The sequence below is a fragment of the Dipteris shenzhenensis genome, chromosome 8 (genome assembly GCF_047967505.1).
Source record: "Dipteris shenzhenensis isolate YYH24624 ecotype China chromosome 8, Dip_SZ_1.0, whole genome shotgun sequence".
NCBI lineage: Eukaryota > Viridiplantae > Streptophyta > Polypodiopsida > Gleicheniales > Dipteridaceae > Dipteris > Dipteris shenzhenensis.
The window spans coordinates 43,076,566-43,096,038 of NC_141603.1; the positions used below are offsets into that span (position 1 = coordinate 43,076,566).

The 19,473-nt window shown below is 43.4% G+C and overlaps 1 protein-coding gene across 1 annotated transcript in view; it reads right to left on the reverse strand.

Moving 5' to 3' along the window:
• MSH1 (MUTL protein homolog 1) overlaps window positions 1–19,177 on the reverse strand; it is a 198,707-nt gene extending 179,530 nt beyond the window's left edge. Inside the window, exons 1-2 of the mRNA XM_087378347.1 lie at window positions 18,889–19,177; window positions 18,370–18,660 (exon numbers count right to left, since the gene is read on the reverse strand). Of these exons, the coding sequence (XP_087234473.1) occupies window positions 18,370–18,620 (251 nt within the window). The 5' untranslated portion in view covers window positions 18,621–18,660; window positions 18,889–19,177. The remainder of the gene's footprint in view (window positions 1–18,369; window positions 18,661–18,888) is intronic.
• Window positions 19,178–19,473: the final 296 nt, after the last annotated feature.

Sequence of the window (19,473 nt, forward strand, 5' to 3'; positions counted from 1 at the left end):
GGTTTGCTGTTGTTACGTCAGCCATAATCCCGGAATCGTCTGGTGTGGTTATGGTGAAGCGGGAAACCAGAGGGCTCGACAGTGCTTGGAGTGCATAAGTAAGACCTAAATGGGCATAGAGGTTCTAAGGTCCAAATGGACACATGGCACTCAAGAGAACACCATGTGGCAAGCATTGGGCTAGGAGGGAGGATTCCAAAAGGAACTTGAGAAAAAGCAAGTTCAGGTGACAAGCAAGGGAATCCATGTGGCAAGGTGGATACGAGTGAGCTGAGCCCTCCTTTAAGGTCTCGTATATCAGGGAAGTGGGCATCATATTTTTCTCTTTGACATAAAGCACGTTGCTTTATAATTTCTGAAAATTTCAAAATACACATCTTTAAAATGACAACTCCAGAAAGGGATGATATGGTTAGAGAGGCCGAGGAAAGGGCTAGAAAAGGAAAAGCGATAGTTGGAGAGGAAACACGAGGAGATACAAATTGAAACTCAAGAGGATAACGTGGAAATGGAGGACATAGACTACGGTGATTATGGAATTCTGTATACGGAATTCACTAAACTTGAAACTCGAACGCAAAATATAGAAACACGCCTAGGAGTTATCACTAAGTTAGCCAATTCTCAATCGGTAACTATTACTGAAAAATCACCGATTTCTCCTAATCAAGTTGAGAGGTCCACCTCTCGACTTAGAGAAACCTCTAATATCCTTAAGGACTTGAAACCGCCAATTTTCAATGGGCAAGAAAAGGAGCGTAATAAAGATGCGATTAATACATTCTTGCAAAAGTGGCAAGACTTCCATCGACTCGAGAAAACTCCTCCTAAAAATCAAGTCGTGGAAGCAAGTCTTTTCCTTGGAAATAAAGCTTATAAATGGTGGATGAGCCTCAGGGAAAATGATAGAATTCCTAGATATTGGACTGAGTTTGAACAGGCCTTCCTAAAAGAGTTTTCACCAGAAAATGAATTAGAAAGAGCGTGGAAGGCTTGGGACAATTGCACTATGGGTAAGAACACTCTAGTCCAGTACATAGCTAACTATAGGGAGGCAGTATTTAAGCTGAAGGGAATTGATGAATTCCAAAAGATAAGGGGTTTCGTGAGAGGTCTCAAAGACACTTATAAGGTTGAGATGAAAAGAAATTCTCCTAAAACCTTTGAGGAAGCCATTAAGTATGTCCAAATATACGATGATACGACGGGGAAATTCAAAGTTGGAACTTCAGAACAAACAGGTTTTGTTTCACAGTTCAACAAATTTTCCAATTTGAAAAGAAAGGGGCGCTTTAAGAAGGAGGTTCCTCAGGCACCACCTAAGAAACCTCAAACATAAAATTATCCTCTCTTGAAGAAAGAGGATTATGAAAGGACCAGGCAAGAAAATCTTAGCTTCAAATGTTTGGGCAAAGACCATGCTACTTGGAACTGCCCTAAAAATAAACACGCGGGAGCTAAAGCCCTAAATAGACCTCCACAAAAACAAGTACATGTGGTGGAAGTGTTGCCGGGTACTGAAATGTACACTGAGGTAGAGGTCTATCATGAGGATAGCACCCACATGTGTTGTCTATCATCGACAATGTAGCAGCCCACCTTTGGTCCTCATGATTTAATAAGGATGCATGGAAAAATTAAGGGGCAAAGAGCAAGAGTGATGGTCGATGATAGTGCAACACATAATTTCTTGAACTACTCGTTAGTTAAGAAATTAAAATTACCTGAGAGTCCCAGTGCCCATAAATATGTGGTCTCTTTGGCAAAGGGCAGTCATAAAAAAGTTTGGGACACCATGATACATGGTGTGGAGGTGGATATTCAAGGTGTGAGTACTAAGGGAGAGAGAGCAGAGTGTGTGAGCAAGAGAGCAAGAGAGTAGGAGAGTGAGAGCTGAAAGCAATAGTTGCAATAGAAGAGTGTGATACAACTGAAGAGTGGGATAGGTTTTGTCTAAGTGACAAAACCTTATCCTTCACTAACCGTAGTTAGTGAATTAACTGTGGTTAGGAAAAAAAACCTCTAAAATGAGGGAAAAGTGCCCCTAACCTACTTATTACATTACATTGGTCACTGCTAAATTATAACAATAATTCTAACACCCCCCTGCAGTGCCAATGTCATGTACAAGGAAATTATCAATCACCAAAAGGAGATAAGTTCAGGGCACTGCGAAATGCCTCAAACTTTTCACGTGGAAGTGCTTTGGTGAAAATGTCTGCAACATTGTCATGTGTTGACACATAGATCATACTGATCTCTCCTGCATGCAACTTCTCTCTGACGTAGTGATAGTGAACCTCAATGTGCTTCGTGCGAGCATGAAACACAGGATTCTTTGCCACTGCAATAGCACTCTGACTATCAGTGAGAATTGGAGAAGGACCCTTCAATGAAAGATGAAGATCAGCAAATAAACGATGCAGCCAAACACATTCAACTGTCACTGTGAAAGCTGCCCTGTACTCAGCTTCACATGAGGAGGTAGCCACTGTAGATTGTTTCTTGCTCAACCAAGAAATACAAGCTTTGCCCAAAAAGAAACAATTGCCACTTGTGGACTGCCTAGTGTCATAGTCTCCAGCCCAATCTGAGTCACTGTAGGCATGCATCTACAAGTCACCCCCCCGGGAAACATCAAGCCAAAAGACTTTGTACCTTGCAAGTAACGGAAGATGCGTTTTACAACCTGCCAATGCATAGTCTTTGGGCTGTGCATATACCTGCTCACCTGAGAAACTGCAAACTGAATATCAAGTCGTGTATTGCAGAGATAAATGAGGCATCCAACAGCCTGACAATAGAGTGTGACATCAATTGATTCACCTGCATCATGCATTGTACGCTTCAGCCCCGGCTCCATGGGAGTAGCTATGGGCTTACAATCCTGCATGTTGAATCTGTCCAAGAGTTTCTGCACATACTTGGATTGAGACATAACGATGCCACTTTTCTCTTGAGTGAACTGGATCCCCAAATAAAAGTGTAGCAGCCCCAAATTTGACATGTCAAAGTGGTCTGCAATTCAGCTTTAAAATCTGCAATATTATTCTCATTTGACCCTGTGAGCAGTAAGTCATCTACATAAAGAATGATGACTAAAATATCCCCCCCATCCTTCTTGATGTAGAATGTGCTTTCAGTTGGACTATTATGCAACCCCTTGCTGGTCAGAAAGGCATGAATTTTGGCATACCATGCACGTGGGGCTTGTTTCAGCCCATACAAAGCTTTATTCAGCTTGCATACCTGAAGTGCATTTCCTGAAATTTTAAAGCCCGGAGGTTGTTTGACATAAACCTCTTCCAACAAGTCTCCATTAAGGAAAGCTGTTTAATGTCCAACTGATGAACATTCCATTCAAAATTTGCAGCCATGGCTATAACTAACCGGATGGTTGTCATTCTGGATGTAGGAGCAAAAGTCTCCTCATAGTCTATGCCCTTTTTCTGAGCATATCCTTTTGCAACCAGCCTTGCCTTGTACCGATCAATGGATCCATCTGGCTTTCTTTTGACTTTGAAAACCCACCGTGTACCTATGGCATGTTTACCTGGTGGCAAATCCACAACTTCCCATGTCTGATTTTTCTGAATGGACTGCAATTCATCATGCATGGCATTCATCCAATGCACATTATCATGTGCTTCTTCAAATGTCTCAGGCTCCTCCTCATCAAGAAGAGTACTTGCATAAGCTGATTCAACTAAAAGAGCTCCCCCCCCATGCCTTACTGCACTACGAGTTCTGCCAAGTAATGGAGCATCAATTTTACTCTCCCTGAGAGTTTGTAACAGCCAATTTGGAACTATTTTTACTGCATGTATATCTGCAATTTCTTGCTGAACAACCTCTTCCACTGCTTGTGGAGGTGGTAAGACATCCTATGGCTAAATCGGAGCATGTGGAGGTATCTGTAAATTGTGATTTGCATCAGATATATCAGCAGGGGAACCCAAGGCAATGGGTAGTAATCCCTCAAAGACATCATCGGAAGAAGTAGGCATATCAAATTCAGCTTGAGTGTGAGCTGAATTTTCTGAAGATATAACATCTCTACTGACAATAATCTTGCGTGTGACAGGATTGTAGAGACGGTAGCCCTTGCTCTCTGCACTGTACCCAACAAAAATGCATTTGATTGCCTTATCAGACAACTTATGCCGAAACTCAACGGGCACATGAGCATATGCAAGGCATCCAAAAACACGAAAATTATCCACAGAAGACTTTCTCCCTTTCCAAACTTCATAGGGAGTCTTGGTCTTCAAAGCTTTTGTGGGAGCCCGATTCAAAACATAATTGGCACACATGAGACCTTCAAGCCAAAATTTGTGAGGCAATTTTTTGCTTTTTAGCATGCATCTATCCATCTCCATAAGAGTACGATTTTTCCTCTCAGCTTTGCCATTTTGCTAAGGGGTTAGCCTCACTGTAAGCTGATGTGCAATGCCCTTGTCTTTCAAAAATGCATCAAAATCTGTAGACAAATACTCCCCTCCTCTATCTGTGCGTAATGTCTGTATCTTGAGTCTTGATTCATTATCAACCATGGCTGCAAAGTGTTTGAAAACCATAAACACTTCTGATTTGCGTTTCAGCCCATAGACCCAAGTGTAGTTGGAGTAGTCATCTATAAAAGTGACAAAGTAAAGATGAACACCCAATGATGGAGTCCTCATGGGACCACAGACATCACTATGAATAACCTGTAATTTTCGAACAGCTTTCACTGATCCATCCTTCTTGAAAGGAAATCTGTGCATTTTACCAAGAATGCACCCTTCACAATGCATCAACCATAGCATGTTTTTGAAGTGTCATCAAGCTGCCATAATGCATGTGTCCATATCTGGCATGCCATAACTCCGCATTCTGCATAGCAGGAGTGGAAACTGCAAGAGCATGTGCTAGTCTTTTCTCATACATGTCAAGCTGAAAAAGACCACGTAACAAAGTGCCAGACAATCTCAAGGCATAGTCATTCTCTCTGTCATGGACAGCACACTTGTCATCTTCAAAAATGACCTCAAATCCAGCTCTGTTAAGAGTGGACACTAAAAGTAGATTTTTTGTGATACCAAGCACATACAAGACATCAGAAATTTTGAATGTTGAGCCATCAATGTCTGTAAGTTCAACTTTTCCTGTACCACGAACTGAATAGGAGGAGTTGTTGGCACATGTGATCTTTTTACCAACGGGAGGTGGATGCAGAGATGTGAAAAGACACTTCCTGGAAGTGATATGCTTTGAGGCACCGCTATCAAAATACCATGTATTTAGTGTCTCATTGACACTGAAAGCTGATGCATCCTTGGAAGAATCATAATTGCATATCAGAAAAGCATAAGAGTCATCATTACAAGTGGCCGTAATATCCGGAGCAGCCAACTGAGAGTCTAAAATGCAAGACAAGAAGGCATAGTCGTGTTCCACAAAGTTGGCTGTAGCTTCCTCATTGTCAGATGCATGAGGAGCTGAATCTGAAACAGCCATACCGGACTTGTTTTTCTTTTCTTTTGCAAGCCTCTTCTTGCATTCTCCAATGTAATGACCTGGTTTTTTGCAGTAACGACATATACCCTTCTTCTTGGGCTTACCTGCATCACCCTTAGCCTTTTGAGAAGGCTGTCTTGAACCATTGGAAGGCTGATTTGCTGATGTCTTTGCTTGTCCCTTTCCTTTAGGCTTGAATTTTGAAAGCATGGCATGTTCACCTGCTCGTGAAGCCATGTTTTTCCTGGTCTGCTCTTCCTGCAACAGAAGTCCTATCAACTCATGAAAATTGAGAGGATTTTCACCCCCCCTCAATGACAAATGTAGCGAGGTATGAAAGCTGAGATAAGACTCAGGAAGAGAATTCAGAGTAGTGGTAATCATCTCTGAATCAGGAATGATCTCATCAATATTCAGCAATTGCTCTCGTAAATCCTGTAGCTTTGTGAGGTGCACTGACATGGAGTCACCCTCTTCCATATGTGTATGAGACAATTCTCTTTTCAAAAAAGACACCCTGGCATCATTCCGAGCTGCATACATGCTCTCCAAAATATCCCATGCTGCCTTTGAGGTCTTACACAACCGGATATGCGGAATGATGAATCTTTTCACTGAAAGAGAAATACACGACAAAGCTAAAGCATCACGTGAATCCCATCTCTTTTGCTTTGGAGTAGTAGCTATAGCTGCACCAATAACTTGTCATGCAGCTGTACCCCATGCACAACCTCTGCCTCCTCCTTGCTGGGGAGGGGTATTAGGTGCCACATTTGCTGGCCGGATCTCATCCCCATTTACATAGTCCCACAAATTACGGGAAATCAGAATGTTGCGTACCATAAAACTCCAAAGGGAGTAGTTGGTACCATCCAACTTATCCTCTTGTGAGAGACCACTGAACTGGAAATCATTCTGTTTTTGCTGGGCCATGTCTGAGAAAGAAAATACAGCAAATGCAAATCTGAATTCCCTTGCTGGGAATGGAGTGCACAATTCCCAAAAAAAAATACAGCCAAACACTGGCTGAAAATGCAACAGAAATCTCTGTAATGTCTCTTTCAGAAGTCTACCAGAGCATCCAATCTCTCCCAAAACCTGCCAAAAGTGCTTCAAAACACTTCAAAATTGCTCTCCCAACACAAAAGCCCCAATTTGTGGCTTGAAATTGCAACCAGAAAGGGGCAAATGGTCTAAAAGCCCCAAAAATGCAAGAAATTGCAGTGGAAAACTAAAAGCCCCAAATTTCGAGTTGAAATTGAGCCAAATTTCACCCAAATAGTAAATCTCCTACAAAAGCCCCAATTTCTTGGCCAATCTTTGCAATTTGCTTGCAATGTGTGCCAAAAATTTTACAAAAGCCCCAAAATTGTAATGTGTCTGCAAATGATTCAGAAGTCCCAATTTCTCTGCAAACAGAGATACCTGCAACAAAACCAATGTCCTTTGTAATGCCCACTCAACTCAAAAACACCCACGTGTGATGTATGGCAGACAAGAAGAGCTCGTACTCTTTGTTGAAGCTGGCGCAGATTTGTACGGAGGCTGGTACAGTACGATCGGTGGTACAATACGATCGATGGTACAGTACGGTCGACCTGTACGGAGAGTACATTCAGCTGTACAAAATCCGTATGCCTTGATTGTTGTACGGGGAATGTACGGACAAGTACTGCGTAGGAACAGCAGTACGGCGCATGTCTGTACGGAATGGGTAGTACGGCGCAAGTACGTACGGAACAGGTAGTACGGCGCAGTAAACGATGGTATGACGGTAATCTCCAAAAAAAATCCGTACGGAAGTTGTACGGACGACGAGCAGAAAGAGCAGGGAGCAGGGTGGTGGGCACGGAGCTTGCGGGCAAGGAAGCTAAGAGCAGGGTCTTGCTGCTCTGATACCAAATGTGAGTACTAAGGGAGAGAGAGCAGAGTGTGTGAGCAAGAGAGCAAGAGAGTAGGAGAAGAAGAAGAAGAAGAAGAAGAAGAAGAAGAATATATTATCGTCCTCTGAAGACCAAAAATCGGCCTATGGGACTTGAAACAATACAAAACCTTACATACATAAAGACTCCTCCCTCAAAGGGGAGGGTAATAAGAGAAACTACCTTTATGTCTAGGTGAGTTTCTGTGCTTGAAAAGCTTAGATACAAATGTTCCTAAAGCTGAGGGTGACGCCTTATGTAGCAAATCAGCCAGTCTGTTATGTCCCTCAAGAAGAGAGCTGAACTTTTTCCTAATGTGTGCATAGTAAGGGCATATCATTACCATGTGTTCTTCTGTTTCTGGCATACCCTGGTCACATAATTGGCATATTCTGCTCTCTCTTGGCATGTCTTTCCATCCTCCTATTTCAATTTGCAGCTGGTGTGATCGGGTGCGAAGTGAAGCCAAAGCCCTCTACTTATGCATTGCCATAGGTGTGCAAATGTACTTCTGCGTGGCTGACTCCTCTACCGTATAAGTGGGCCAATATTAGGGGTTGATAAATGTGCAGTAGTACTCGAACTCATCTCTATTTTTAGCTGTTTGCCATTTCCTGTGTAGTGCATTCAGCAGGTCACGATGAAAAGCATCTTCATCTACCTCCTCTGGTGAGTAGTTCAAGTACTCCTCTACCTCCCACTTCCTGAACCAATTTCTCAGATCTAGTGCCCATCCAGATGCCAAAATCTTGCTCTTGTTTGTCTTTTGGGGCTTTTGACCTTCTCCCCATGCCCTCTTTGGCAGCCTTTCAGCATCCATGCCTTTGAACTTTGTAATGTATCTGAGTACCTTCTTTAAAGCATGTAACTCTATGGGTAAGCATCCTGTCTCTAGAAGTAGCAGAGAGTAGGGTGTAGTAGCCTTGATGCCAAGGTGTCTCCTAATAAAAGATTTCTGCATTTTTTCCAAATCATTCCATTTCGAGGATGATATACTCCCACCCCACACCTCTACTCCATAGAGCACTGTCTGTATCACATATGCCCCAAAAATCATGTTTCGTACATGCCATCTTCTTGTATTGCTATTACTGCAGTCATTTTCAAATTGGTAGTACTTTCCCCATCCTGCATCAAGTCTCCATTGCACACAGCTGCTCCATTTATTATTGGCTGGAATTTCAATGCCTAGGTATTTGAATGAGAGTGAGAGCTGAAAGCAATAGTTGCAATAGAAGAGTGTGATACAACTGAAGAGTGGGATAGGTTTTGTCTAAGTGACAAAACCTTATCCTTCACTAACCATAGTTAGTGAACTAACTGTGGTTAGGGGGGAAAACCTCTAAAATAAGGGAAAAGTGCCCCTAACCTACTTATTACATTACATTGGTCACTGCTAAATTATAACAATAATTCTAACACAAGGTTATCAGGATGCCTTGGATTTTCAAATCATGCATCTCGACCGAACAGATGTAGTGCTTGGTCGAGAATGGTTGTATAGTCTTGGGCATAGCTTACAGCGGAGTTATCTTAATAACTCCATTATGTTTGAAAAAGAGGGTAGAGTCTTTCAGATTCAAGGAGAACATGATGTACCAAGAAGAATGCGAGGTATATCTCTATGAACTTACTTTTATTAATGATTTTATGTCTTCTGCATCGGAAAGAAGTAATATTGTTTTTTATAATGTTAAAAAGTATAAATCTTCTTTCAATGATTTAATGTTTGAATTTAAAGATTTTTTTCTGTCTGATTTACCTAATGGTTTACCTCCTGAGAGCGAAGTAGATCATAAAATAGATTTAATTCCTGGATCTATCCCTATTTGTAAACCCCCATATAGGCTTACTCAAACGGAGGTTTGTCAGGATTCTATAGGAGATTCATCCAGGATTACGCTAGGATTGATGTTCCAATAACGGACCAGCTTAAGGGGAAGGGAAGCATCTTCATATGAGATGAACCTCAAAAGAGAAGTTTTAAAAAATTAAAAGTAGCTATAGCGGCAGCTCCTGTCTTAAAAGTAGTGGATCCCAATGAACCATTCGTGGTTGAGACAAATGCCAATGATTTTGCAGTTGGGGCAGTACTTTTACAAAAAGGTCGACCAATGGCTTTTGAAAGCAAAAGTTAGATCGTGTCCAACGGAATTACTCGGCATATGAGAAGGAGCTATATGCTATAGTCTATGCTTTAAAAAAGTGGAGGCACTACTTATATGGTGCAAAATTTGAGATCATCTTTGATCAGGAGATTAAGTGGATTTGTAATCAGCCAGAGCTTAAAGGTAGAAAAGCTAGATGGGTTGAGTTAATGCAAGAGTTTGATATACAATTGACATATAGGAAAGGAAAGTTCAATGTGGTAGCAGACTCTTAGGCAAATACCGATTGTTAATGAATTGAATTTTACTCAATTTCAGAATGATTTCCTAGAGTCCTTAAAGGGGAAATGTGAGCTTGATCCTCGCTTCTCTGAAATATGGAAAGCAATTAGAAATAGGGATCCAATTAATCGAGAGGCTTTCACTGAGGAGTCGCATGGAAATGGCGACACACCACAGGTTGGTGATAAAGGACTTAAGTGAAAAAATTATACTATTGAGGATGGCTACTTGCTCTACAAGGGTAGAGTATGTGTCCCGGATAATAATGACATTAGGCGCCAAATTCTTTTTGAATGTCATGATAGTCCGAGTGCTGGACACCCAGGAATTCAGAAGGCATATGTGCTTCTAAAAAGACAATTCTTTTAGCCTGGAATAGGTAAGGACGTCCAAGATAATGTATTGAAGTGCCAAAAATGCCAGGTCAATAAAGCTGAACGCCTTAAGGTAGGAGGTCTCCTAACACCCATTGGAGATTCCATCTGGCAAAAGGGAAAGCATCTCCATGGATTTCATTGTGGGATTATCTAGGACATAGAGGGGACACAAGTCTGTGTGGGTAATTGTGGATCGGTTGACCAAGATGGCTCATTTCATTCCTGTTAATTAAGATGTTAAAACTCCAGAATTAGCCAGCCTATTTGTGGAGCATATCTACAGACTGTATGGGCTACCAAGCCAGTATTATTAGTGACCGGGATAGCAAATTTAACAGCCATTTTTTAAGGGCTATGTTTAAGATTAAGAGGTTAGAAACTTCATTGAATATGAGCACCGCGGATCATCCACAGAGTGATGGTCAAATTGAAAGGGTCAATCAGATCATTGAGGATATGCTTCGAGCATATGTAAGTAACGGAAAACTAATTGAAAACAGTATCTTTCCATATTAGAATTTGCATATAACAGTGCCAAACATTTAGCTACACGTTTTAGTCCATTCATGATTATGTATGGATTTCAACCAAGAGCCCCACAATGGCAGTGGGACTCGAAAAAGAGAAGGTTCAGGCGGCCAAAAACTTTCTTGAATATATGAATCAAACGCTTAAGTTAGCTAAAGATAGCATAAGAAGAGCTCAGGATTGAGCACGAAGTTATGCAAACCCCCACCATAGAAGGTTGGAGTTTGAAGTAAATGAGAAAGTCTACCTCAAGGTACCTGAATCTTCAGAACCGCTAAAGACAGGTAATTGTCCGAGCTCCAAAGTTGTCTCCTAGGTATTGTGGACCATTCACAATAGTTAAGAGGATTGGAGAACTCGCTTACAAATTAGCCTTACCTGAGGGATGTAGAGTACATCTCGTTTTTCATGTCAGTAGGCTAAAAAGAAAATTAGGAGATGATGATAATCTCATTGGAAATGAAGTTCTAGTTGAACTCATTGAACCTGCATCTTTACCACACGAACCAGAAAGAATTATAGATAAACAAGAAAAAAGAACACGACATACTATATGGCAAGAATGTCTGGTTAAGTGGAAAGATAGATCTGAAGAGAGTTCAACATGGGAAAGGGTAAGTAGTCTCCAAAGGAGGTTTCCCAATTTTGTTTTCGAGGACATAAACTATCCACTTGCTTGGTACTATTTCTTTTTGTTTTTCAATAGTATGCTTAGTAAGAAATGAAATGTTTTCCTACTATTCAGTTACGGTCAATGGGCACTAGGTCTAGCATTTGAAGGTGGACCCCCTTGCTTGGGGTTATGGGCATTAGTGACCCACAAGAGTGATGGCCTCTTTTTGAGAGCGACATCTGGAAACCACACCCCACCTGAGTACCCAAACATGGGACCAATTAAATGCACAGATTGCATACTGACCTAGAAACCATTCAAGAGAATGTTCCCTGAGCTTTGGGTGTGGGCCTGGCAACATGCCAAGAGTAATGGAGATACAAGATAAGACGACAAACAAATGAGCTCAGTATGGCTCAATTATGACCTTAGAGTACATCAATAGATAGTCCAAGCTGTTAGGAACACGTGGGTGCGATTCTAACAACTTTAAAATTTTAGGGTTTTTGGGAGTGACACGTGGCAGACTGCCACATGGAATCTGAGTTGGCAGGTCAGTCCACCTGTCCCACACATGTGGCAGCATGCATGGCAAGTGGCAGGGCATGCACGCCAAGTGTCTGGCCCCAAATCTGGTAGATTTGGGGCAGGTTGTGGGCTGTCCTCTTTGGGACTGCAGCCCACCAAAAATCTGGGACAAGTGTCCACCTTCCACTCTAGGCCTGTGGGGGGGGGGGGCTGAGCCTATAAAAGAAGGCCTCACCCCTTCATTCCCTACATGGAAAATTCGTCACTTTTCTTCTCCCTCCTTTTGAATGATGCAGCAGAACCTCTCCAGTTCCTTGGGTGCAGCCAGCTTCTCCCCAAGCCATTCTCTCACCTCAGCAGCACTTTCTCTCTCTACAACAGCACATTCTCTCTCTACAGTTCCAGCCCCTCCTCTCCAGAAATCTGCCCCCTCTCAGCTCTTCTGGAACAGCAGCAGCATCCTCTCTCCTTCTCCTAGCCTGGAGCAGCCACAGCCCCTTTCTCTCTCCTGCTGCAGTCTTTCTCTCTCTACTGCAAAATTTCTCTCTCTCTCTCTACCGTTCCAGCCCATTCCCCTTGCAGAAATCTGCCTTTCTGTGCACCTCTGGAACAGCAGCAGCTCCTCTCTTACATCCCCTCCCTTGGGATCAGCATTGGCACTCTCTCTCTACAGCTATCACTCCATAAAGGCTTTCTCTCTCTAGCCTACAGGCTATTTTTCTAAGTTGTTCTCATTCCAGCCCCATTTCCACACTCTCCTCATCCAAGGTAGCTTCAGAGGCATCAAGGACTTCATCTATAAAAGGGTCAAGTCACGAAAGGGGCCTGTATTGTCAAGTTTATCTCATTTATAGCACTATTTCATGTTGTTTCTACTATCTTTCTAGAAACTAGTGCTTACCTCTAATGTTGGATGTAAGTGGTGATTGTTGCAGGCTTCTTCCTTGTGGATTGGGCAAGCCAAGAGTTGAAACCTAAGCTTGGAGTCCTCCTTTTTGTTGTCTACCTTGTACATATGCTCTTAAGTCTTGTATCTACATCCTAGGCTTTCACTGAGTTCATCAGTTTGGAAGGTGCATTGCACCTTGGTCTTGTATCTCCATTTTCAAGAATAAAGTGAGCCTCGATAAGGGGGGGGGCCGTCTTGGCCCCTCAATCATATTGCAATTTCCAATGATGTCACTTTGTGTTTAAGCTGTATAAGTCTTAATTCCAACTTAATTGCAATCTCTTAAGTTCAAGTATATGTGTTTGGCAACTCGCAATCATTTCATTCAAACGCCTCTACAAAATCCGTTGTCTGAATTGATAAAAAGCACCGAGTAGTTTACATAAACCATTCTTAAGGGGAAGGGAATGTTACGTCAACCATAATCCCGGAATCATCTGGTATGGTTATGGTGAAGCGAGAAACCAGAGGGCTCGACAGTGCTTACATCAATATGGAGTGCATAAGACCTAAATGGGCATAGAGGTTCTAACTTCTAAGGTCCAAATGGACACATGGCACTCAAGAGAACACCATGTGGCAAGCACTGGGCTAGGAGAAAGGATTCCAGAAGGAACAAGTTCAGGTGACAAGCAAGGGAATCCGTGGCAGGGTGGATACGAGTGAGCTGAGCCCTCCTTTGTGGTCTCGTAATAGCTGCGTGTTCAAGTTCTCTACTGCAAATTCATTTTTCAGTTTGATGTTCACTATTACAGCAAGGATGTAGGACAAGGATTCAATTGCTGCAAGCAACATAGGGACAAGTTCCCACAGGAGGCCTCATCACGGGCCAAGAAGACGCTCGAATTAATTCATTCCGACATCTGCGGCCCAATGTCAACAAATTCATTCGTAGGTTCGCGGTATTCTCTTTTATTTGTGGATGATTTTAGTCGCATGACGTGGGTATTCTACCTGGCCAAGAAGCCTCAGGCTTATGAGAAATTCAAAGACTAGAAGGCCCAGGTAGAGAAGGAGAGCGGGGAGGTAATCAAAGCCTTCCACACAGACAGAGGGGGAGAGTTCACTTCTACCGAGTTCAATGGATTTTGCAAGAAGCACGGGATCAAGAGACAGTTCATTATAGCTCACACATCTCAGCGGAACGGAGTTACTAAGAGGAAGCACAGGAATGTCACAGAGACAAGTTCGACCATGTTGCAAGGGAGGAATTTCTCGAAAGTTTACTGGGGTGAAGCCGTGAACACTGCCGTTGACATCCTCAACAAAACCAAGACTAAGGCTGTAGATGACAATACTCCATATGAAGCTAACTATGGTAAGAAACCAACAATATCTCATTTACATATTTTTGGTTCATGTGCATAAAGATGAGCGGACGAAGCTTGATTCCCATAGCTGAAGATATATCTTTGTGGGATACAGTGAAGAATCCAAGGCCTATCGTCTTTTTGACCCGGAAAAGAAGAAGATCCTTATCAGTAGGGATGTGATCTTTGAGGAGTTAGAGCCACAGCCTGCATAAGAGGTTCCTAAACTTCCGTCATTACCCCCACCCAAGGTCGCCATCTAAGAGGTGGAGACGATTGAAGGCCTCGAGGAGGAGGAGGAAGAGGAGCATGCTATTCCAGAACCAACTCCCATGGCGACTCCAACAAAGCCACCTTCATCAGAGAAAAAGCTACCTCAGTGGTATTTGAAGACTTTAACAAACTCACAGGTCACAGACATTCCCGAGAGCAGATTCAGAGTGCGGCGGTCTCACTGCAGCATGAAGACTCCCTCCGTGAGCTACGCTATGGTGGCTCAGCTTGAGGAGCCCCGTTCCTTCCAGGAAGCGAAGGATATTCCAAATGGCAGAAAGCCATGCAAGCAAAGATGGATGCCATTTTGAAAAATGACACCTGGGATTTAGTGCCCAAACCAACCAAGCGGAAGGTCATTGGGACTAAATGGGTGTACAAGCTAAGTTCAAGTCAGATGGAAGCTTGGACAAGTACAAAGCGAGATTGGTAGTGAAAGGCTATGCACAGTCAAAAGGACTTGACTTCGACGAGACCTTCGCCCCCACAACCACGATGGTGACCATTCGGACAGCAATTGCCTTGGCTGCTCATCACAGTTGGCCTATTTTTCAAATGGACGTCAAGTCTCCATTTTTTAATGGAACCCTAGAGTAGGAGATATATGTGGCATAGCCACCAGGATTTCAGATTCCAGGATCCCCATCCAAAGTCTCCAAACTGAAGGCCTTATACGGGCTGAAACAGGCCCCTAGGGCTTGGCACCAGCGGATAGATGTTTTCTTTCAGAAGATCGGCCTTCAACGGAGTCCATCACAAGCAAATCTTTATCTCGACACAGAGGGGGATTTGCTGCTGGTTTTGATTCTATATGTGGATTTGGGACACAGGTATGAGGGTGCTAAGGTACTTAAAAGGTACCTGCACCTACGGCATCACTTATATGAGAGGCATTAAGTTGGGAGGTTTCTGCGATAGTGATTGGGCAGGTGATATTGATACCTAAAGATCGACTTCTCGATATTGTTTCTTACTCTCATCAGGAGCTGTGTCATGGCTGAGTAAGAAACAACCTACTGTCGCCCTTTCATCTACAAAGACGGAGTACACGGCTGCTTGTACAGTGGCATGTGAAGCATTGTGGCTCAAGTGGATCTTGGAGGACATGAATGTGGCCCAAGAAGATGCGACGGTGATTACGTGCAACAACCATAGTTGCATAGCGATTGCAACAACCCTGTGTTTCACGCACGGACGAAGCACATCGAGGTCCACTACCACTTTGTTCGTGAACTTGTCGACGAAGAAATCATAGAAACAAAGAAAGAAAGATTTATTAACGTCCACGGGAGGCCTCGCGGGCCTATGGGACAAAAGTGCGGAAACAAAGTAAACTCATACTGTGGGCTGGGGCGAAGGGCTCGCTAAGGCCATCACTGAGTACTAGAAAACACACAAGCTGAAATACTAATGTAATACATCATATCAAGTCAGGTCAGAGAAGCCAAATAGTGTGTAACATGCGTGAGGCGTGTCAAGCGCTCAGGGCTAATGCTCCAAGAACATGATGTACTGGCCGACCGACGACAACATTTCGGATGTCTTCACGAAGGCGCTTCCCAGGGAGCAAATGGAACACCTCATTCGACGCATGGGGATCGGCCCACAGTTGTCATTGAGAGGGGGTGTTAGAAATGTCACTGCCCCACCTGTGAGCCTCCGATTTGAGGGGACAAGGGGGCAGGAGACTATAGTATGAAGCAGCATTCGGAAAAAGGTTTTCCTCACTCCTTACCAAGATGATCTACCTGTCTCTTGAAGCCAATAAGACTACAAAATCCATGGCAAAGATTACGAAGACAATTAAAGACCGCGGTTTATTTAAGGATTATCAGGCAAAGATTGAAACAAGTGGACAAGTGATGCCCCGAGCTCTCCTTCAGAAGCTTTGGACCCTCGCGATTATTAAAAGATCAACGACGCCTCCATGAAGTTGCAGTGCACAATGTCTTTCACGTATCATGGGGTTAAAGCCTTATATCGGCCCAGCATTCAGTGATATCACTAAGGGGCAACCCGAAGTGATAGATGATGCAGAAGTTATAGATCCAAAGCAAATTATCCTCCATAAGTGGAAACATGGTTCAAGAAGTCGCATCTGCAAATTCTACACCAATTTCAAAGATCGAGGGACCCATGAAGCAGTATGATTAGATGAAAGTTTTTCCAAGAGTTCCCACATATATTGGCATCCAGATTACTTGGAAGCAATGCAGTGACCGCTAAGTTAAGAAGGTGGGAATGTCACATGTACCCCTGCTCTTGGGTGCCACGTGACACACTGGCTACATCAACAAGTTCTAAGTAGATCCCTAAATAGGTGGATTTGCCGTATGGCGTGACCCCTTGTGAGCCCTAGTCTAGGGACAGTCAAGCACGAGCTACGTAGGTCAGTCTCTCAAGCCTTAGGACAAGTCCTTGTTTACTAGTACCCACTGAAGAACTAGTTAGGATAGTTAGGTTAGTAGATAGAGACAACTTTAAAGGCCAGCTCTAGGCAGGCCACAAGGATCAGCTTTGGGACTGGCCTAACAGCCAACAAAGGCTGACTGGTCAAAGGTTGACTGGTCAAAGTCAAAGGCTGACCAGTCAAAGGCTGATTGGTCAGCCTGACCAGACTTATATAAAGGGCTCCTTGGGCCCTTTTCAGTCATTCAGATCTGCCAGCCTCTCCTCAGTTACAGCCCCCTCTGCAGCCCCTGAAGAGCCTCAGCATCTGCCCCGATCCTTGGTTGCGATTGGTGGCAGCAGACTCCCGCAGCAAACAGCAGAGATATGATCGACATTTGAGCAGTCTGATTCAGTAGCTTTCGCTTTCAGTTTTATAGCTCTTTCTTAGCTCAGTTCTCAGCTTTCACTCAGTTTATCAGAGCCATATGTCAGCTCTTTCCGTTCTCAGTTTGTATTTTCAGGTTCTCCAAGTTTAAAGCAAATTCTCCCATATATTAGAAGGACCTGACCGGCCGTCGACTCAATTTCAATAAAGCCTTTCTGAGATTAACCAGCTATGAACGTCGAGAACAATCTGACTTATCAATAAAAGGGCCATTTTGCAACAGGTGTCTTGTCTCTTGGATTATATCCGTTAGCTTTAAAGTTCAGCAATTTATGTAAACTGGCATCAATGCATTGTCTGCTGCGGGAGACCTTACAGATGATTATAATATCCCTGAATTCTTGCATTACAAGATCATTTCTATTGCAGCTGATCACCCTAATAAATCTTTACAAGGGTCGTAAATGTGAAAACACCAGATAAGTCGTTTTTTAGGAGAACTCCCAAATATAAGGCCTACATGAACTATTCTGAAACTTGGGTCACTCTGAAGTTATGCTTTGAATATTTATAGCGCAAGTTGTTTTACATGAAATCCTCGAGCTGACTGACGCAACTGATTAGCGTTAAATAATGTGCTAGTCAGGCAAATCATTTTAATGGTAAGTCGCCCAGAATGCAAGGTCAAGACGCTGTGATTGAAGTGCAATCTGGCTTCATACCTCTCTATTCAAAATGCTATAACCTGTTTCTGACTGTGAATACATTGAAGGCTCGCTAGAAACTGAATTGCATTATGCTGACCACAACATAATCTGTAGAATTCTGAATGTTGGACTGTACGGCCATCCTCTCGTGAGCCCACTAAATAAACACACTGTAGAATAGTAAGGACCCTATCTCGTCATGCATAGATCTCTAATGTAGCAAATGCTAAAATAGAACGCAACGGCGTTTTCAAGTATTGAATGTTTCGCTCCGTGGGTTTTTAACGTAGAATAACTCAAAACTCGTAAGGAATGTGTAATGCAGCGCGACTACAGAGATTACATATTCCGTTGTGATGGGTGGATGAGGGGTGGATTAACCGTGCAGCAACGTCTGTTTTTGAGAAAAGTGTAATGTTTCCTATGCGCTATACGTATCCCAGGCCCAGTATACACGGAGCGGCTTCGATAATTGAATTAATGCTATAAAAGCTTACTGCACAAAATGGTGGCGGCTCGATGATGCAAAGAAGTGGCGAAGCTTTTGATGGAGCCAGCTCTGCCCCACGGCCCAGCACCTGGGTACAACGACTAGTTGAGCCCGAAAAGATGACACTTTCCTGTGAAGCACCTGAGCTCCGACTTCCCTGCGTGACGAAGGCCAAGGACGCGCAGCCCGGCTAGCCCAAAAGGGTACCGTTTTCGACGCCACCCAAGCAGGAGGCATTTGACCCAAGGTGTCCTTCATAAGGCGCGCAGGCGAGGTTCGCAATCAAGAGTCCAGGAGCCTGCGCAATCACGGCACAACAGGGGGCAAAGTTCACAGGCGAAGGAGACCAAAAGAAGCAACTTTCTGCACGCATGCACGCTATGAAAAAACAGTCGGAATACGTGCACGCTATGAAAAAACAGTCGGAAAGATTGAAAAGCATCACATGCGGAGCAGAAATCAGTCGCAGGGACAATCCGATAGAGAGCAGGATTGCGCGAGGCAATGGGGGAAGAAGAAGAGGCACCTGGGAGGGCGGCAAAGCTGGTGGAGAGGCGAGCTATGGCGACGGGGAAGAAATGCCAGCTTGTGGAAATGATACCAACATTTCTTTGAAGAGTTGAGCTATGCAGAGACTGTGTGATAAACCCAAGAATGGGAAACTGTCTAAACAATGCTTATGAGCAGAGACTGAGAGAGAAACTCAAGAATGTGAAACTGTCCTTGCATGCTTGTTTGTTGAGGGAAGAAGAAGAAGAAGAAGAAGAGACTGGTGGATGAAGTGGTTATTATTATGTCATTCATTAGTTGTGACATTCATCTCTCTCGAAAGAATAAGGAATGAGGATTTGGACAACAAAAGGCGGTTGTTTTGCTCTCTCTTTCTCCCTCAATATGCGTGTTTGTGTATGTGTGTAGGTGGGTTTCGAGTTTCCACCCCAAAAAAAAAAAAGTTGAATAGCATTCATCAGCCTGCCCCCCCAAAATTTAAAGTTGTGAGAGCGAGAGAATAAGAAGAAGCAAAAGAAGGAGAGAGAAAAAGAGAGAGAGAGAGAAAGGGGGATTCAAGCTCTGAGAGAGAGGGAGGGGAGGGGGGAGAAAATGATGGGAC